At 40.2% G+C, this 22,300-nt stretch overlaps 1 protein-coding gene across 1 annotated transcript in view; it reads left to right on the forward strand.

Annotated features, from left to right (window-relative positions):
- The first annotated feature begins 1,010 nt into the window (after positions 1-1,010).
- LOC141147757 (carboxypeptidase O-like) overlaps positions 1,011-22,300 on the forward strand; it is a 59,222-nt gene continuing 37,932 nt past the window's right edge. Inside the window, exons 1-5 of the mRNA XM_073634939.1 lie at positions 1,011-1,090; positions 12,564-12,639; positions 13,358-13,482; positions 16,936-17,050; positions 18,613-18,714. Coding sequence (XP_073491040.1) covers positions 1,011-1,090; positions 12,564-12,639; positions 13,358-13,482; positions 16,936-17,050; positions 18,613-18,714 — 498 coding nt within the window. The remainder of the gene's footprint in view (positions 1,091-12,563; positions 12,640-13,357; positions 13,483-16,935; positions 17,051-18,612; positions 18,715-22,300) is intronic.

Here is a 22,300-nt window from a genome sequence, read left to right on the forward strand (position 1 = left end):
GTGCAAACCAATCAATATACGACTATTGCAGGGTTTTTTAACAAAAATATGTAGAAGAATATATATCGGCCTAAACTGATGAATACATTTGTTTTTTATATATTTTTTTTGGATATGTATTATAGCAGAAAGTAAAATTTTTTTTTTTTTAATTTTTGGTCTTTTTTTGTTTAGCGCAAAAAAATAAAAACCGCAGAGGTGATCAAATACCACCAAAAGAAAGCTCTATTTGTGGGTAAAAAAGGACTTTGTCAAACAATTTTGTTTGGGTACAGCGTCACACGACCACGCAATTGTCAGTTAAAGCGATGCAGTGCCGTGTCGCAAAAAATGGCCTGGTCATTACGGGGGGCAAATCCTTCCGGGGCTAAAGTGGTTAAACTCTATACAAGGAAATTTTGATCTGACTGCCTTGTTTCTGACTTTATTTTCAAGGAAATAAGGGTGGCATGGTGTTAAGCCTCTCTTCCCTATCCAAACTGTTCAAGGTTCTTCAGACTTCATTATCATCAAACCCAGACCAAATTTAGTATCACTAGTAAAGAACTTCATGACTAATTTGCTTACCTAAATAAAAATTACACAGGTTATGGTTATATACAGCTGATATTTGCACACTTATGTTTTATTAAATTCCTTCTTATGTTTTCATTAAATACTGAAAAATGGGAAAATATTAGTATAATGCATTTTTGAGTTTTACACTCAATAAAAATGTTTTTCAACATTATAATTGCACATTGACAGTCATAGCCTGTTGTCTGAGCAGCGTTATTCAGGCTTCCTACATACCTGTATTCCATATACAAAAAGAAAAAGATATTTAGAAGAACAGGATTTGGGGTGGAGCGTATACGTCTTTATTGCTCATGTGCCATCCTGATTGCAGGGTGATAGAGTTAACATTATCTATATAACAAGGTTCAGGGAGGGCACAAATCTACACAGATAAGTAAGTTTCTTTAAAGAGCCATCAACACACTACACTGCACATCAATTAAGAGAAAAAGATGAAGTTTATTCTCTGGATATTGTTCTTGCTGGGAGCCTTTATATATGGTGGGTCATGTTTAAAGGTGGAATATAATGGGTAAGTATTGCAACAATGTTTTTTTCATTATTTTAGAAAAAACGAAACTCATTATTATTAAAAATAATAATAATAATCATAATAATAATAATAATAATAATAATAATAATAATAATAATATTTCCTGCTTAAAGCTGTATTTAACCCAAAACCAAAAATGTAATATACTGCAGCTTACAAATCATTAGATATGGTGGCAGCATTGGTTTTCTTTTTTGGCTTTATTCCCTCTGTTTTCATCTGGTGATCTGGCCAGTAACACACCTCCTGTATTAGATTACCCCCACTCTGGATGAAGAAGCACAACAGACAGCAACTAACAGTAGTGTTAGATTTACTAGCAAATTTAAATACTGAAACAAATTGAAGCCAAAGATCCAGATCACACTTTTATAATCTGTTACAACAAACAGTTTTTTCTTTCGGTTTTACATGAATAAATAAACATTGATATTTGTAAGCACCCCTGACATTGTTAAATGGTTTGTCTTATCCCTGTAAACTGATATATTTGAAAGAGAACTTGATCTTTTGAGAGAACAAACTTACTGGCTGGATTACCAGATGAAAATAGAAGAAAGAAAGCCAAAAAGAAGAAAACTAATGCAGCCATCACATCTAAGAATTGGTAAGCTGCAATAAAAAAATGTTTGTATTTGGGTTTAATACGGCTTTGAAGCAGATGTAAACCCTAATGCTGCGTACACACTAGCGGACTTTACGACAGACTTTGCCCGGCGGACTTTTTGACGGACTTTACAATGGACTTTCTGAATGAACGGACTTGCCTACACACAATCAACCAAAGTCTGTCGAATTAGTACGTGATGACGTACGACCGGACTAAAACAAGGAAGTTCATAGCCAGTAACCAATAGTTGCCCTAGCGTGGCTTTTTGTCCATGGAACTAGCATACAGATGAGTGGACTTTTCAACCGGACTCGAGCCCGTCAGATAGATTTGAAACATGTTTTAAATCTAAGTCCGTCCAACTTTTGAGAAAACAAAGTCCGCTGGAGCCCACACACGATCGAATTGTCCGACCAAATCCGGTACGCTGGACCAAGTCTGCCGTAAAGTCCGCTCGTGTGTACGCGGCATTAGTGAATGACATTTACTTTTACAAATTACAGTGTATTGTAAGCTGCAGCACAAGTGGTTAGCTCATCGGCCTAGCAGCACTAGGGTTGTTGGTTTGAATTCCCATCATGGCACTACCTGCATGTTCTCACTGTGCCCACGTAGGTTTCCTCCAGGTACTCCATTTTCTTACCACACTCCAAAGACAGGCTTGTAGGTAAACGTGTATGTGCGTTAGGGATCTTAGATTGTAAGATCCTTGAGGGCAGGGACTGATGTGCATGTTTAATAAATATGTAAAGTGCTGCATAAATTGACAGCATTATATAAGTACCTGTAATGAGTTACCAGCAGGGTCATCAGTGTCATCATTGGAGTTACCAGCAGGGTCGACAGTGTCATCACTGGAGTTACCAGCAGGGTCATTAGGAGTTGTAAATGAGGGAGAAGATGACAAAGAAATGAAAGAACTGGTAGAGGTAGCTTGCAAGAAGAATTCTGCTAAGGTGCTCTGCTTTGTAATTTTCTTTTTTTTCATCATAAATTTCATGATAACATTGCATTTTTCTTCATCTGCTGTTCCACTTTAGAGAACCTTTTTAACATTTGGTTTCATACTCTCTAATTTTAATAAAGCTGCATTCACTTTTGAGAACACGCCAGCTAACCACTTGACTGTGAACTTCTTTTGTACTTCTTCCATTGTTTCCTCCTTTTCTTCCTCTTCTTGTTCTAAGTGCTGTTGTGCTTCCAACTCTATTAAATCTTCATTACTTAGCTCTCCCTCAACAAATTCCACTAATTCTTTAATAGCTGTCATTTCAACATCTAAGTCAAGCATGTTAGCAAGTTGCACACTTTTTTGATTTATAACTTCAATATCTGTTTCATCAAACTCTTCGCTATTGTTCACAAAACACAATTGTTTCCATATACCCTGCATACACTTTTCTGTTACTCCCTCGCAAGCTAATACAATATTTTTTATGCGGTGTAAAATTTTGTAAGCTTTCCAAAAATCATGAAGGGTAACTTCATCATTTTCAGTTGCTGCTACAGCTTTGGAAAAGGTGTTATATAGTAGTAGTATGAGGTATATAGTAGTATAGTAGTAAATAGTAGGCCTTGAATGTTGTTATTGTACGATGATCCAGGGGTTGTAGGATAGCAGTTGTGTTTTTAGGCAGATACACTATCTTGACATCTGGATGTAGGTCATCAAGATGCTGGGTGTGGCCTGGGGCATTATCAAGCAGGAGGATAATGTTAATGGGAACAACCTTTTGCTGACAGTAACGCTTGACCGTGGCTATGAAACAGTTGATGAACCATCATCAAATAAAGCTTGTGTCATCCATGCTTTGTTATTTGCATGATAATAAACAGGGAGTGTGTGCTTACTAACCTGCTTCAACGCACGTGGGTTCTGTGAACGATAGATGAGGAGAGGCTTTAACTTGAACCCAGCAACATTTCCTCCCAACAACGTGACCCTGTCTTTATAAGCCTTAAAACTGGGCATTGTTTTATCTTCTTTGTGTATGTAGGACCTTTTGGGCATTTTTTTCCAAAAAAGTCCAGTTTCATCCACGTTAAATATCTGCTCTGGACAGTATCCACCTTTTTTGATGCTTTTATCAAATTCAACCACAAATTTTTCAGCTGCTTCCACAACGGCACTAGCAGCCTCCCCACTAGGGATGAGCTTCGAGTTCGAGTCGAACTCATGCTCGACTCGAACATTGGCTGTTCGCAAGTTCGCCGAACAGCGAACAATTTGGGGTGTTCGCGGCAAATTCGAATGCCGCGGAACACCCTTTAAAAGTCTATGGGAGAAATCAAAAGTGCTAATTTTAAAGGCTTATATGCAAGTTATTGTCATAAAAAGTGTTTGGGGACCCGGATCTTGCCCCAGGGGACATGGATCAATGCAAAAAAAAGTTTTAAAAACGGCCGTTTTTTCAGGAGCAGTGATTTTAATAATGCTTAAAGTCAAACAATAAAAGTGTAATATCCCTTTAAATTTCGTAGCTGGGGGGTGTCTATAGTATGCCTGTAAAGGGGCGCATGTTTCCCGTGTTTAGAACAATCTGACAGCAAAATGACATTTCAAAGGAAAAAACCCATTTAAAACTACTCGCGGCTATTGCATTGCCGACAATACACATAGAAGTTCATTGATAAAAACGGCGTCTCCTCATCTGACGGTTCTTAAATAATGGGGGGTGGGGTCACCGGGTGGCCCCACCCCCCTCTGACGCACGGGACATGATGGGACTTCCCTGTGGCATTCCCCGTGACGTCACAGGGAAGTCCTGTCAAGTCACCGTGCGTCAGAGGGGGGTGGGGTCACCGGGTGGCCCCGCCCCCCGTTACTTGAGAACCGTCAGACGAGGAGACGCCGTCACACAGCGGGAACCTCCCTCCATGCCAGCATGGATGCGGAGCGGCCCGGAGAAGAAAATGAAGAGAAGAAGAGAAGAAAAGAAGAAGAGAAGAAGATGAAGAAGATGAAGAGAAGAGCGGGAGCCTCCCCCCATGCCATGGGTGCAGAGCGACCCGAGGAGAAGAAGATAGAAGATGCCGCGGAGGAGATGCTGGACGAGAACGCTGGAGGAAGAACCAGAAGAGCCAGAAGAACCAGAAGAAGAAGATGAAGGAAGATAGAAGAAAGAAGAAGCATTTAAATAAAGGAATTGTCAAAAACTGTCTCTTGTCATTTTTAACATTTTTGACAGTTTTTTAGTGAAATGGTAGGGGTAAGTACCCCCTTACCATTTCACACAGGGGGGGCCGGGATCTGGGGGTCCCCTTGTTAAAGGGGGCTTCCAGATTCCGATAAGCCCCCTGCCCGCAGACCCCCACAACCACCGGCCAGGGTTGTGGGGATGAGGCCCTTGTCCTCATCAACATGGGGACAAGGTGTTTTGGGGGCTACCCCAAAGCACCCTCCCAAAGTTGAGGGCATGTGGCCTGGTACGGTTCAGGAGGGGGGGGCACACTCTCATCCCCCCCTCTTTTCCTGCGGCCTGCCAGGTTGCGTGCTCGGGTATGGATTTTTGGGGGGACCCCACGCCGTTTTTTTTTTTTTTTTGGCGCGGGGTTGCCCTTAAAATCCATACCAGACCTGAAGGGTCTGGTATGGAATTTAGGGGGAACCCCACGTCATTTTTTTTTTTAATTTTGGCCGGGGTTCCCCTTAATATCCATACCAGACCTGAAGGACCTGGTATGGAATTTAGGGGGACTCCCACGTCATTTTTTTTTTTTTTAATTTTGGTTCAGGGTTCCCCTGTGGGGAATTCCCATGCCGTTTTTATCAATGAACTTCTATGTGTATTGTCGGCAATGCAATAGCCGCGAGTAGTTTTAAATGGGTTTTTTCCTTCGAAATGTCATTTTGCTGTCAGACTGTTCTAAACACGGGAAACATGCGCCCCTTTACAGGCATACTATAGACACCCCCCAGCTACGAAATTTAAAGGGATATTACACTTTTATTGTTTGACTTTAAGCATTATTAAAATCACTGCTCCTGAAAAAACGGCCGTTTTTAAAACTTTTTTTTGCATTGCTCCATGTCCCCTGGGGCAGGACCCGGGTCCCCAAACACTTTTTATGACAATAACTTGCACATAAGCATTTAAAATTAGCACTTTTGATTATTCATGTTCGTGTCCCATAGACTTTAATGGTGTTCGCGTGTTCGAACAAACTTTTTTCCTGTTCGCATGTTCTGGTGCGAACCGAACAGGGGGGTGTTCGGCTCATCCCTACTCCCCACTGATACTCCGATTATGGAGGTTGAATCTCCCACAAAAACTATCCATGGCTTGCTGTAAATGTTTCAGTCAATTCTTCTCCTTTGTGCACTTTCAAATTCTCAAAAATACTGCGTGCTTTGGTTTAAATCAATAAAAGACTTATTGACATTCTTTTTTCTATTTGGTCTTCAATCCATACTGCCAGCAATTTCTCCATTTCATGAATGAGGCCTTTCCGCTGCTTAGTTATTATAGCTTGATATCCTGTTGATGCTTTTACTGCCTCTTTCACTCTATCCTTATCCTTTAGGAGTGTTGAAATGGTAGAATGTGCAAGTTCCAATTCACTTGCTATTTCTTTAACTTTCTTGCCAGCCTCAAAGTCCTTAATGATCTTTGTTTTCATATCAAGATCAATAGCTTTTCTTTTTTTCTAAGAACATTTTGGAGGTGCAAGCACGCTTTTTCTTTTTTCTGACATGGTGTGGGCAAGTACAGTACAAGCACACATTACATTACAGTACTGTACATAAAGACATAAAACAGTACAGTATAAAGACATAAGAGATAAAACTGTACAGTATAAAGAACGCTGGAAGGGGCATTTAGGAGAACCGAGTACAGTACAATACATACCTGTAAAGCAGCAGGCCAGGAGTGCGAATGAGGCTGATGCTGAGTGATGACATGATGTCCTGTGCGTGGGTTGGGGGAGCTGGTCGTAAGTCCGAGTGGTCATCCTGCGTGGGTCGGGAGAGCTGGTCGTAAGTCCGATCGGTTGTTAAATGGGTAAGTCGTTAAACGAGGAGTATCTGTAGTAATAATAATAATATTACCTAAAGCAGAAAAGCTGATTACTTCAGGGAATATTCTCACTGTTTTTGTTAATTATCAATATATACAGTCAGGTCCATAAATATTGGGACATCGACATAATTCTAATCTTTTTGGCTCTATACACCACCACAATGGATTTGAAATGAAACAAACAAGATGTGCTTTAACTGCAGACTTTCAGCATTAATTTGAGGATATTTACATCCAAATCAGGTGAACGGTGTAGGAATTACAACAGTTTGTATATGCGCCTCCCACTTTTTAAGGGACCAAAAGTAATGGGACAATTGGCCGTTCAGCTGTTCCATGGCCAGGTGTGTGTTATTCCCTCATTATCCCATTTACAAGGAGCAGATTAAAGGTCCAGAGTTCATTTCAAGTGTGGTATTTGCATTTGGAATCTGTTGCTGTCAACTCTCAATATGAGATCCAAAGAGCTGTCACTATCAGTGAAGCAAGCCATCATTAGGCTGAAAAAACAAAACAAACCCATCAGAGAGATAGCAAAAACATTAGGTGTGGCCAAATCAACTGTTTGGAACATCCTTAAAAAGAAAGAATGCACCGGTGAGCTCAGCAACACCAAAAGACCTGGAAGACCATAGAAAACAACTGTGGTGGATGACCAAAGAATTCTTTCTCTGGTGAAGAAAACACCCTTCACAACAGTTGGCCAGATCAAGAACACTCTCCAGGAGGTAGGTGTATGTGTGTCAAAGTCAACAAACAAGAGAAGACTTCACCAGAGTGAATACAGAGGGTTCACCACAAGATGTAAACCATTGGTGAGCCTCAAAAACAGGAAGGCCAGATTAGAGTTTGCCAAACAACATCTAAAAGAGCCTTCACGGTTCTGGAACAACATCCTATGGACAGATGAGACCACGATCAACTTGTACCAGAGTGATGGGAAGAGAAGAGTATGGAGAAGGAAAGGAACTGCTCATGATCCAAAGCATACCACCTCATCAGTGAAGCATGGTGGTGGTAGTGTCATGGCATGGGCATTTATGGCTGCCAATGGAACTGGTTCTCTTGTATATGTTTTCTCAGTTTTACTTTAATTGATGTTTGCAAGGTGAACATATTTTTGAAAATTATTATTAAATTAGGGATGAGGTGCCATATACTTTGAGGATCTCCAGCCATACTACATATTTTATATTTTTGAAAATACAAGATATAATAAACATGAAAACCTACTGTATATATTTGCTCTGAGGTCACCACTGTGAGATTTATGATAATATGGGAATTTATTAATCATATATACTATGACCTTTGACCAACACATTAAAATCTTACAGTGCATTGCCCTTTGGTTGTTTACAACTGCTTGCATTCTGTTCCATCTTTTGCAGACTCTAAGTGGAGTCAGTTTGGCATATCATCACTTAAGCTCTGGATAATGTGTGATGAGACATTAAAATATAACATTTAAAATCACGTTCAACCTCATTCACATTTGCTGCCTGTGTTCCACATTTACTCAGCAGGACCATTTTTACCATTTTTCCATTGCTTTTTAACTTTTCCCTTACAGCTTTCAGAGTTTGTAAAGAATTTCTGAAAGCACACGGCCAGTAGAATAAAAAGAAGGTGCTACTGATTTTTAAGGCCCCACAATATTTGCAAAAATGTTTATCAAATCGATATTTTCGCTAAAAATACACTAAAATCATTATTAGCAGATAAAAACACAGCAAATTTTACAAAATGCTTGCTAAATTCCTACTAAACATAAAAGCTTAACCTGTATTGAGTTAATAAATAACAAATATTTGTACATTTTAAATTGCGCCTTTTTGCGAAATGGTGAAAATCGAACGCAAACATTTCTCTAAAAATCTAAAGGTTTTAATTTTTTACTTACAGCTTTCAGAGTTTGTAAAAGATCCCCCAAAGCATATATTTTCTTGAAAGCACATAGCCAGAAGAATAAAAAGAAGGTGCTACTGATTTATAAGGCCCTGCGATATTAGCGCAAATGTTTATCAAAACAATATTTTCGCAAAAAATACACTAAAATCATTATTATCATTATCATTATTAGTGGATTCATACATGGCAAAATTTACAAAATTCCTGCTAAATTCCCACTAAACATGAAATGATAATTTTTAAGTACTTTCATGGTTTCCCCGTGTGAAGATATGTCAAAGCCAGTCAATCACAAAAATGTATGTAACACATCTAGCCTACTGATTACTCAGTTTCACCCTAAACCCCAGTAATAACGCAAAGCAACATATAAGTTATGGGTCCTAAAGTAGAAAATTAATCACAAAGCAAATAAGAATAGCCAAGTATTAACTGCTTCTTTAAAGTATAGTGTTATCTTTCAGATGCTAGAATGTCAGAATATCCTTATTTATATGGATGGGCGTATATCAGCTCTGCTCTTTGATGTGGCTGCCATAAAAACCTGCATCCAGTTACAAAAATTCTTACTATGTAAAAAGAATCATCATCGAGATTATCAATTTGGGCAATATAAAGTTCTTCTTCAAAAAGAGGATTTCTGGAAACTAATACAGTAACTAGAATCTATTCAAAATACCCTGGCTGTATGCAGTGGTGTATTTTGGTTTTGTACTGCCCTAGGCAAGACTAAAATTGGGCGTCCCACATCTAAATTTGTTCTATCCCTTCCTCTTTAAGATCCACCTCTTCATCTGTAAGATCCCCCATATACCAGGGTTCTCAGAGTTCTCCCTTAAACTGCCTTTCCTCCGTCCCCCGCAGTGTAGGACACTACAAGTCACAGCATAGCAGGCTGCCATACCTCCACCCCCCAGAGAGGTCACTACAAGTCCCAGAATAGCAGGCTGCCATTCCTCACTGAGGTAGCCAACTATGCTGGGACTTGTAGTGCCCTCTGTAGGGGACCAAGGAATGGCAGCCCTCTATGCTGGGACTTGTAGTGACCTAGACTGTAGGGGACTGAGAAATGACAGGCTGATATGCTGGGATTGTAGTGCCCACTATGGGGGACTGAGGATTTCTCAGTCCCCCACAGTCTAGGTCACTACAAGTCCCAGCATAGAGGGCTGCCATATCTTAGTCCTGGCACTCCAAATGCCTGCATTGTGCTGCCATCAGTTCCCCAGACCCCCCCACACAGAGCACGAAGAGACCACAGCGGAAGCCTTTGTGCTCCCAGGCTGCCTTACACTGAGCCCTTCCCCACTCTCCCCTTACATGATCAGTGTCCTCCAGGGGGGTCCCCTCCGGAGTCTGGGCAGAATGTCTCCCTGCCGGGTCAGCAGAAGGGAGGCAGAGCAAGCCAGGACAAGAGGAGAAGGTTACATCCTCCTCCTCCTCTGATGCGGGGCCTATGCGAGCATTTCATTTTGACAGGGCAGGCATGGGGAGGGATTATCCCATGTAAACTGCTGATTTTACCGTCCTCCCCCTCCTGGTACCATCAGATGGCTGCTTAAGTTGCATATGGCTTGCGCCGACCCTGCTCGTAGTGTCCCTTCTGCCTAGAGGGAGTGCCGCCCTGCTGAAAAATGCCACCCAAGGCGTGTTTGCCTCATGGCAGATGCGCCCCTGGCTATATGGTGTTAATTGTGATGTATCCTTTGACAGTCCTTTTGTAAGGAAGTTGGTTATTCATGCACTTCCAAAATTCAATCAAGCAGTAATATAATAGTCATAAGTGTTTGTTAATACAAAAATATTTGCTAGAGCTAGAGCCACCCATGAAAAGTTACTGCTCAAACTCAGAAGTAGAAACTATTTTGCCAGATTTATGCCCTGTACACACAGTCGGACATTGATCGGACGTTCCGACAACAAAATCCGTGGATTTTTTCAGACGGATGTTGGCTCAAACTTGTCTTGCATACACACGGTCACACAAAGTTGTCAGAAAATCCGATCATTCTGAACGTGGTGAAACACGTACATCGGGACTATAAACGGGGCAGTAGCAAATAGCTTTAATTTCTTAATTTATTCTGAGCATGCATGGCACTTTGTGTGTCGGATTTGTGTACACATGGTCGGAATTTCCGACAACGGATTTTGTTGTCGGAAAATTTTATAGCAAGCTCTCAAACTTTGTGTGTCGGAAATTCCTATGGAAAATGTTTGATGGAGCCTGCACACGGTCGGAATTTCCAACAACCAGGTCCTATCACACATTTTCCATCGGAAAATCCTATCGTGTGTACAGGGCATTAGAGTGTTTAGGCGGAAACAGAATAAATGTAAATTTGAATTGCTTGAGCATAAAACTCATTCTACTTAGATGCACCATATTGCCCTGATGTGTTTCACCAAGGATGGATTCTTCATTAATGACAATCATGCTTTTAAACAAATAATGATGTGTCATAGGATGAACACACCCTCTGAAGAAGCCATTATCAGTAAAACATGTCAGAGCAAATTGGCGGCCGCATAGCAGTAGTCTTTGTGAGTTGCCTTTCACATAAAGAATATCAAAAAAAGTTTAAGGTCATCTTCACATCCTGTTGCAGTATTGCACAATAAAATGCATATACTACTGTGATAAAAGGCATCTCAATGCACTCAATACAATAGTGGGGCAACACAACCACAATGCACCTGCCATTCAAAAAAAAAGTCTTGTCTGATTTTTACTGCATTTTTATGCATTGCAAATGAATGGACTGCCCTAACGCAACACATATTAATGAGCTACACAAACCATGTTAATGAGTTTATTAAAAAAACACTTATGCCGCGTACACACGATTGGACATTCCAACAACAAAATCCTGGTTTTATTTCCGACGGATGTTGGCTCAAACTTTTCTTGCATACACGCGGTCGTACAAATGTTTTCGGAAATTCCGAACGTCAACAACACAGTGACGTACAACACGTACGACGAGCCAAGAAAAATGAAGTTCAATAACCAGTGCGGCTCTTCTGCTTGATTCCGAGCATGCATGGAATTTTGTGCATTGGAATTGTGTACACACGATTGGAATTTCCGACAACGGATTTTGTTGTCGGAAAATTTGAGAACCAGCTCTCAAATTTTTGTTGTCCGAAATTCCGACAACAAATGTCCGATAGAGCCTACACATGGTCGGAATTTCCGACAACAAGCTCACATCGAACATTTGTTGTAGGAAGTTCCGACTGTGTGTACGCGGCATTATGCCCTGTACACACGGTCGGACATTCCGACGGAAAATGTGCGATCGGTGCTTGTTGTCGAAAAATTCCGCCGTGTGTGGGCTCCATCGGACTTTTGTTGTCAGAATTTCGGACAACAAAAATTTGAGAGCTGGTTCTCAAATTTTCCGACAACAAAATTTGAGAGCTGGCTCTAAAATTTTCCGACAACAAGCTCCGATCGCACATTTTCCAATCATGTGTAGACAATTCCGATGCACAAAGTGCCACGCATGCTCAGAATCCATCAGAAGAGCTGCACTGGCTATAGAACGTCATTTTTCTCGGCTCGTCGTACCTGTTGTACGTCACCGCGTTCTTGACGTTCGGAAATTCCAACCAACTTTGTGTGACCATGTGTATGCAAGACAAGTTTGAGCCAACGTCAGTCGGAAAAAAATCCGATGGATTTTGTTGTCGGAATGTGCGATCGTGTGTACAGGGCATTAGATGTAAATGACTCTGAGTGAATTTAAAACAGAATTTTCAGTCATAAAAGTGAGCAAATTACACATGGTAATAAAAATGCCACATGCTTCTTTAAATAATTGACAACTGTGTTTAAAAAAATATGGTCATTTTTTGTCAATGGCTTCTGTTGGTGTATTATGAAATATGATAACATTTGTTACAGAGATCAAGTGCTCCAAATCATTCCACAGACAACAAAGCATGCTAAATATGTGCAAGAATTGACCCAAAACTGGCAGGTAAGTAAATCTCATTCCACTAAGTGTGACAGAACCAAATAATATACATTTAAAATGGCAAGTTCATTATATCTTTAGCTCTGTTCATCAAATTTAAACAGAATCAAATTTACATTATTTTTTATAATATATTGCTATTTGTTTATGAGTTACAAGCTGAGCACTACAAAGAACGTAAACCCTTCAGTCTTACTTTTTATCTACTGCTTAGCAGAGTTTGTTTGTAATATAATAGAGCATCTCATAAAACATTTCAACTGTAATTTTCCACTGAGCAACTTATTATAAATGTAACCTATATAGTATAAACTATAAAGGAGACAACTACGCAAAACTCTTAATTTACTTATAAATGGCTACAAAAAAACATATTTTTTTTTACATTATTAGAACTATAATAGAAGTAGAATTTATTTGTGACCAAAACATAACTTTTTGGCTGTGGTCACAGCATTGCTTGTTTGGTTGATTGGTTGCTTATTATCACTGGGGTGATTTTTTGTTTTTATTCTTTATTAGGGTCTACAAAGCTGAAGGAGTTTCAAAAGAGAAAAAACATTCTTTTGTTTTTTTTGAGGGGGGGGTTACCCCCCAATAGTTTTTTATGGAGGGGGGGTTACCCCCCAATACATGCAAAGATAAATTATGTATGTAGTGTAATAAACGTTTTATATACATGTGTGCATTTTAATTGCACGTATGTTTCTTCTTTTTCAAGCTGGATTTGTGGAGACCAAATGATCCTGAAAGAATTCACACAGGACAAGAGGTCCATGTCCAGATACCATCTTCTCATCTCAATGAAATAAAAAATACACTTCTTCAATATAACATTCCATATAGGTATGTTCTTTTATATAGAGCATGTTTGGAGAATAAAGAAATAAGGCTTATGAAAGATCTGTTTCTTTCTCAAACCTACTGCACATTTGGAGCCTTCCATGATAATGTTTGGGACTAATTTTAAAAGTGAAAGGCACACATGATATACATTTTGTACCACCGTAAAAAGGGTCAACACCTGTTCCAGCAAGTTGAAAAATCTCTGTATGTAAAAAATAGCACTGCTCAAGGTGGAAAGCACCACATGGGGTTAATATACCAAAGGAGTTAATTCTGTCAGCTTAGCAAAGAGAATGTTAATTTAGTTTAGGAAATAAGGTGAAACTGTATTTATTTTGACTACCCAATTATGAGCAAGAAAAATGAACACAATTAGGAATTTGCCAATGATTGAATGGTTAAAGTGAGTGCAACCTTACCTTTTTCACCAAGTGAAAATTTAACTATGCCGAGCAAACAGTCTCTGATTAGATAAACTAATCCTATTATTCAACCTAGAAAGAAGCTCTTCATAACACAACACCAGAGTAGTCATTTAAAGTGATGCCTCAATCAATATGGATAATGTCACCCTAAGGACTCCTGTAAAGCAATCGGTTTGTGTATATTATATAAAAGTATATGGACCAAATAGTTAGCCCATCTATAGTCCATAGTCTAAGGAGAAGTGTCTTGACAGGATTTATACATTTGGCATGCTTCTTTTATGCCAGTATAAAGAAGTGAGACCCATTTTTGGATTGGGACTTTAGATCTAGAGTTGGGAGTTAGACCTCACCTTTTCCCATATATGATCAGGAATTATCTTTATTGAATTTTAAATCTCTAGCTCTACAAAGAATTCATGTACATTGTAAAGATATAAAAATAGGTCAATATCCACGCTAATCTGAACAGCAAGATAGGTCAAAGCAGCCAGCACAGTCTGTTGATAACCAAACATAAAATAATAAAAGAGTCCAAAAATGCAGCGCTTGAAATAACAAACAGTACAAAGTAGAGAAGATGGATGTACCCGTCACCAACTTCAGTGTATGTAAACAGCAGCACTCGTCACCATGTGGTAAAATAATCTGCTTACCAGATGGCGCGTGTTATAACAACCAAAGGCACATCTCCCATATCCAGCTTCTATATAAAATCACACACAGGCAGATGATAGGTCTCCAGTTGGTATTCACACTATACAAGCTTCTCCAGGTTCTCACATCAGATGTAAGGCATTCACTTTATCGGTCGACAATACCCAGTGAAAGAAATAAGTAACCAATAGTGAAGCCCGCAATGACATTTAAAGGAAATTTATTGTAGTAACTTACAGTTAAAATTCAAAGGTACATTCATCACAAGAAACGATCGGCTGTAGCATTCAGCGTGCTAATGTCAACCTGCCTGACATGTTTCATCACAAACGGATATCATCAGAAGCATGGCTTCACTGACACCAGCACGTCCTTAATATACAGGAGCCAATTGCATCTGATTGGGAGGAATTAACCTCCAAGACAGCAGCTGAGTGTAGTATGCAATCAAGCGGTGCAGCACGCTGTGCGCGTGTGCACCAAATGAACACAGCCCGTCTCATTGACTATACAGTTCGGGTGACGCCAAATGCAGGGATAATATCCACTGCGCCATTACGTTCACCCGGAAGTGTTCCGCCAGCCGCTGCCCCTATGGCGCATGCGCGGTTTAACCGGATACTTCTATAGGCTTGCTAACCAACAAAAGCTGACGCCGGACTAACGTCCGCTGCGTCATTGTGTTGGGCAAGGAAATGATGTCAATGGAGCGTGGATGTATCACACATCCGCGCTCCAGAGAAAAAATACGTGTACAGGAAGTCTCAATAGCCCAAGTTCGCGATAGTGCTCCAGCGCTCCAGCATCACAGCGCATGGGCAAAAAACTACCTGAAAAACCCATAATAAAGCCGCCCCACGCAATATTAATAGCAAGGACCTGCCAAGTGTCATAATTAGTTATTAAAACCAAATCAACATAAAATAATTGATGGAAAATAATAAGGAATACCTGTGGGGAGGCTATAGAGGAAGACACCCAGAGGTAAAACTCATTACAAGTATAACAATAAAAAATATATAAAAAATTAAAATAAAGAGGACATATATAGATAAAAACATCGATCTATAAAACATAGCAAAAACTACACATTGGCGAGAATAAGAGGGAGGACTCAATAGAAGAAAATGGAGTACAATACAAATAATGTCACTAAAAATTGGAGCATTATAAGTATTAACTAATAAAAAATATTCAGCTGTTATTTATGAAACTGTTAACGTCCCATTCTACATTCATCCCAGAAGGGGTATAGCACTTTAAGTTGTAGATCCAGCGCGTCTCCAGCCGTGAGATTTCTCTCTTAGTAAAGCTGCCTCGCCAATGGGGTGTGAAGCGATCGATAGCAATAATAGTTGTTCCCACTGGATATTTATTATGGTGCTCCAAATAGTGTCGTGACACAGTATGTTTAAGGAACCCTTTTCTGATGTTTGTTAGGTGTTCATTAACCCGCACATTCATAGCTCTCATAGTGCGGCCTACATACTGTAAACAGATATACCACATTTTTCGATGTGCATGTTATAAACATGTCAATATTGTAAATTCTTGCGGTGGTATGAGACTTGAATTGACTAATTTTTCTTTCTTTATTTTTATTGGCGTGACATACTGCACATTTACGGCATAGAAAAAAAACCCTTAGATTTCTGAAAAAATGATACTCTATTTGGTGCATCTAAAATATTCGGAGCAACCTGCAACTTCAGAGGTGGTACCTCCCTGAAGATCACCTGTGGATGCTCAGGTAGAACAGGGCCCAAGACTTTATAATTTTTTAATACAGCCCAGTGTTATTTCATGATCTTTTTTATTTCATAATGTTGTCGTGAATAAGTGGTGATCAAAGAAAAACTATGGATGTTATCATTTTTTGCGGATTTATCCATTCCTTTCAACATGGTGGTCCTATCCATAACAGAAACTTCTTCAATGGCTTTGTCTAGATCTACATTCAGATAGCCTTTCTCCAAAAATTTTACCTCAAGGTTAGAGGCTTGCACCAAGAAATCTTCCTTTAGCCCGGGTTCACACCTATGCGAATTAGATACGGCTTACACCGCATCTAATTTGCAGGACATTTTAAAATACATTCATATGAATGCATCTGGTTCACATATGTGCGTTGCATTCGCACTGCGCATTGCACAAAAAACATGTGCGTTTTTTGGGCATTGCGGTGCAAACTACAAGCCTATTATCTCCTATGGGAACGCATCTGATTCGCAGATGCATTGCGTTCTGAACAAGGATTTTCTACTTCTCCTCACTACACCTCCCCCTCTCCCACCCCTCACCCAGAAAAAAAAAGATCCTGGGGTTCCCCTTTTAAATAAAATCATAAAGCATGTTTTTTTTTTCTTTTTAGTGTGCTGATTAATGATGTACAGCAATTGATAGATGCAAAAACAGTCTATAAAAAAAATATGAAGCCCATGTCTTTGGACACTTTTGATTATACAAAGTATCACCCTATCGATGAGGTAAGAAGAGAATTTTCCTTAAATAATATTAATATATATTAATTAATATTAATATTTGAGAAGGTGCACAGCCTGCCTTTCTCAAGACAAATGAAAGTATTTTTATTAATTTTTATTATACAGTAGCACCAACAGTTTGTGCAGCAATTAATAAAATAAAGGGAGACAGTACAATTAAAAAAAAATGAAAGACAAGAAGGTTAGGAGGGCCCTGCTTACAATCCAAGTGGAAGGCCAAGTAATACAAAAGGTAGTAATTGTGTGGAGATGAGTTGTTCAAAAAAGTATCATTTAGTTGTTAGAGGTGGAAAAGGCTTGCCTTAAGAGATGAGTTTTCATGGATCACCTAATGGCAGAGTAGGTGATAACTGAATGGATTGAGCTCTGAAAAAATCTATTAGGTTTCATACTATCACTTTCTGGCCAAAGCTCCATACAGTCTACCCAAACAGCTTAGATGGGAAAGGGGAAAGAGTGCAATCAAGCGTGAGCATAAATTTGAACTTGGGCTACTGAGCTTTGTAACAATCTTCTTCATGAAGTGTCTAATGCCGCGTACACGCAACCGGACTGTACGGCATACTTAGTCCGGCGGACCGGAGTCCGTCGGACAATTCGATCGCGTGTGGGCTCCCAAACGTTCGACGGACCTAGAAATTAAACATGTTTCAAATCTTTCTGACGGACCCGAGTCTGGTCAAAAAGTCCGCTCGTCTGTATGCTAGTCCGACGGACAAAAAACGACACTAGGGCAGCTATTGGCTACTGGCTATGAACTTCCTTGTTTTAGTCCAGTCGTACGTCATCACGTACGAATCCGTCAGACTTTGGTTGATCGTGTGTAGGCCGTTCATTCGGAAAGTCCGTCGGAAAGTCCGTTGAAAAGTCCGCCAGACCTAGTCCGTCGAAAAGTCCGCCCGTGTGTACGCGGCATAAGAATATGTATTGTATTTAATCATATAAAAGGTACTAGCTGGAAATTCACATGAAAAATCATATGCAATTTTTACATTTACGGAACTAACAAAATATGTACAAAATGACTACATAGTCTCTTGGGGACTAGGAATTTGTGAAATGAGGTACAGGATGTGGCTTCCAGTCTGGCCATGTGTTAGTCAGTAGGACAAATGAAAATATACTTTGTTAAATATATATACATATATATATATATATATATATATATATATATATATATATATATATATATATATATATATATATTTATATATAATATATATATTAATATATTATATATTATATACATATATTGTGCGTAAGTCTCAAAGTCTGAAGCTAACCTGGTGCCAGAGGAGAGAAAGTCCAAATTTACTGCTTTGAGAACAATATCTGCACACAGGACAATTTTGTTTTTGTGGTGCCCACAAATTTATAGAAAGTACCCAAAGTTCTGTAGCAAATATTGAAACCCTGCAGAAAATCTCAACAACATTAACAAAGCTGGCCTAAAAAAATATGGTACCTATTATTAATATGTATTGTAAAGTATTCACATTAAATTGCAGCTGCTGGTCAGTAACCTTATTATTTGCCTTTTACAGATTTACAAGTGGAGTCACCAAATCCAAGAAGCATATCCAGATCTTGTTACATTAAATATTTTGGGCTCAACCTATGAGTCTAGGCCTATTTATTACTTTAAAGTAAGTTTTATTTACCCATGTTGTTTGGAAATGTTTTATGTCACAACTGGGGCTTCCATTCAATACTTTATTTGCATGAAAATTTGCAAGTTTTAAGACATAGCACATGTCTGATTATATATAGTGATGCCCTCCATCTGGCACTGCTTCCAGGACTGTCCAATGATGCCCTCCAACACAGAATGAGATCCTCTTCTGCAGAAGTTGCAATGGCCCCACAACTCAATAGGGCCTAGAGGTGGTAGGAGCCACAATAAATAGGATGTTAAGGCAAATAATTTGTCTACATGTAAACATAACAAAGATTCTGTACTGTGTTAATACGGGTTGGAGAGGTTGCTGGTGATGCTGACATTGACCCCTGCAAAGTTTTCTGTCTATAAGGTTAGGGTTTACAGTTATTTCCTTGAATTGCTGCCCCCTTTTCCCTTACAACTTTTAATAACATCATCAGCCCTTTGTAGCATACTTACCGTGTTTCCAGTTCTCCTGTCATTATTTTAGGCACACTTTTGGTTAAGATCAATGACACATTAAAGAATGCAGGTGCCACAGAGAAAGGGTGCCAGGGTCCCTATTAAAATTCTGACATAGGACCCCATAATGGCCTTGCTTTTCTGCAACAGGCATAGGTCCTGACAGATTTCCTTTATTATTCTTATCTCATTCTTCTTGTTTTATGATTACATCTAATAAATAACAATAAAATTGTCTTGAAGCCTGTTGCTATTAGGGCCATCCAATCTGTGTCAGTTTGGATTATGAATGTTATATCACATACATGTAGCACTAACTCTCGGTGGAGCTGCTGATTTAAGCGGGCTTGTTACCTTCACTCTCCTTCCCTCTGTTTCACCGGCACTGGGTCTAGGGTTCCGTTGAGTTTACCTCCGGACGATATAAGCACCAACACTTGAGTACGTTTTCAATGCTTTATTGAACAATTAACAAAGGAAGTAGCAGGAAAAAGGCAGAAGGGAAACTGCAGGGAAGCTCAAATACCTTTCTGTAGGATTCTTGACAAATGTCCTTTAGAGTTGAATATTATGGTAGAATGCGCTCCCCTCGTGGGACACACTCTTTGCTCGCCTGGATAGGCCTCTCTCACTTGCCTAGCAGCCAGTACGTAGCACAAACAAAAGTCTCTGCCACAGACTTGCTTGAGATGAACCCGTATGATCCTCTGCCACAGGATGTATTGGTTTTGTGGTGAAGACACAGTGCTTGAACCTTTAAGCCAAACCAGGCAACACTATGCTGTAAAGTTACTTTAGGATACATTCTCCAACCGAGTCACCAGGCCCCTCTCCAGACCAGCACTGTGCATGATCCTTCCATGACGGGTCCTCCCCTGGGATCTCCCCAGTTGTTCAGCTTCTTCACTCTGGATAGATAGCTCAGGACCATTCCTCGGCTGCTGTGGTAGGCCCCAGACAAGCTTCTGGGCCCACCCACGCGCCGCATTGGCGCGGGCCTCCAGAATGGAGGACCACGAGGTAGCACTCTAACGCATACCTGTCGGACAGGAGGACCAGCAGGTGGCTGTAAACAGGACCCTAAAACATGGGGTCTGTTCCATAAATACCCTCTCCCAGAATCCCACTCGGAGGACCACCTCCACCGAGTTGTCTCCGGGACAGAAGAGCACCCATACGCTTTGACACGTTGCCTTTCCAACACTAGCCAATAGTAACAACGACACCCACCAGCTCAGTATGGAAACACACGCAACGTCAGCCAAGCTGGAACAGAGGCAAATCTAACTTCCCTTAACGAGCAATTTACTAAATTTACCTATCAGATGGTAGATCACAAATCTACCAGTGCTACATACATAATACCTATTTTAAGGGTATTATAGCAAATATAATTTAGTGGCACAGATTCATTAGGATTTAATGCAAACCATATATTCAAAGAACCTTATGACTGTACACCGGCCCAGGATCGGTCCTGCTTGGTCGGGTTCCCTGGGCTAGACTGAGGTTACCCCCGACTGTCTCCACCCCCTCTCTTCTTTTCCCCTACTATTCACTCTCTACTCTGATCATTTTCTGCTTCTTATTCCCTTATCATCTTCTTTCTACTTCTACAATACATACCCTGTTTCCCCGAAAATAAGACCTAGCGTGATTGTCGGTGATGGCTGCAATATAAGCCCTACCCCCCAAATAAGCCCTAGTTAAAGTCCTTGTAGGTCATATTTTCAGGGTAGGGCTTATTTTTGGGGAAACAGGGTAGGGCTTATTTGGGGGGTAGGGCTTATATTGAAGCCATCACCGACAATTACGCTAGGTCTTATTTTCAGGGAAACAGGGTAGTGCTCATTGGCATAATTCTCACAGTGACCAGGGCCATTTTCTATTTACCTCTTTGTCCTTGTTCTTTAAACAGATGTTTACAAGATTGATGAGCCTTCTTTTGCGCTACATTACTTGTTATGACATGTTTCAGTGAGTGTGGGGAGTTGTATGTCTTCATGTCTTCAATGTTCATACCTGAAGCGCTATAACCAGCTTAATGCGTCACACTGCTAGAAAAAAACGTAACATGGCACAGATTCCCAGATGAAATGTCACACCCCAGGAGGATGGAAGTAGTATAGAACAGGATGGAGGTTTGGAATTTTAAAAATCAGTGTGGATTAAATATCATAAATTTTATCTTATTAGGAAAACAAAATTACAAGCCTTAAAGGTGAATTATGGCCAATTTCTCCTGTCACATGAGTGCATTTAGTTCTGCACTCCTGTAACCCTGAACCAGCTGACAGGGGGCTAAAGCTTGGGACCAATTCATATCCTGATAATCCTCCACTGGGTACTTCTCTAGGATAAGGCTCAGATAAGGCCTTGAAGGTTAGGTACATGTGCTGTCCTGGATTATGCGGAGATGTCCACTACAGTCTAAACACCTGTCCTTAAAGGAATCCTTTAGGAATACTTTGGGAAAACCTGGCAGGGTTGTTTGGCCACGTGCTCTGCTGAGCTTTCATTAATTAGAGGGTCCATGAAGTCAGTAAGCCTACACTCTTTATTAAGGTGGTGGTGTCACAGCTTGAATGCTGCAATGGTGGTGACGGAGGTTCACTGTTCACATAGTTGTTTTTAAACATTTATGAAGAGGATTCTAACTTCGCACATCAACTTTGCACATTATTCTGCATTTGGACTTCATTTTGTGTGGCTATCCCCATAATAGGGAAAATTGCATGGACACCTACAGTATATCCTTTTTAGGAGTATCAGTGTTTTTTAGCACAGATCTTTTGACATTTAGGCTGGGTTCACACTGGTGCGACACGACTGCCGTCCTACTTTGGATCCAACTTTGCCCTGCGACTTGAAGCCGACATATGTCTGACTTTCAATGAACGGGGATCCGACTTGGATTCCCGCCAAAACCAGGCACTGTGTTTGGTATGAATCTTGAGGGGGAACTCCACCCCAAATTTTAAATAAAAAACCAGCATGGGTTCCCCCTTCAAGAGCATACCAGGCCCTTCGGTCTGGTATGGATTTTAAGGGGCACCCCCTACGCCGAAAAAAACGGCAAGGGGGTCCCCCCAAAATCCATACCAGACCCT

Source organism: Aquarana catesbeiana, linkage group LG06, assembly GCF_042186555.1.
Source record: "Aquarana catesbeiana isolate 2022-GZ linkage group LG06, ASM4218655v1, whole genome shotgun sequence".
Classification (NCBI taxonomy): Eukaryota; Metazoa; Chordata; class Amphibia; order Anura; family Ranidae; genus Aquarana; species Aquarana catesbeiana.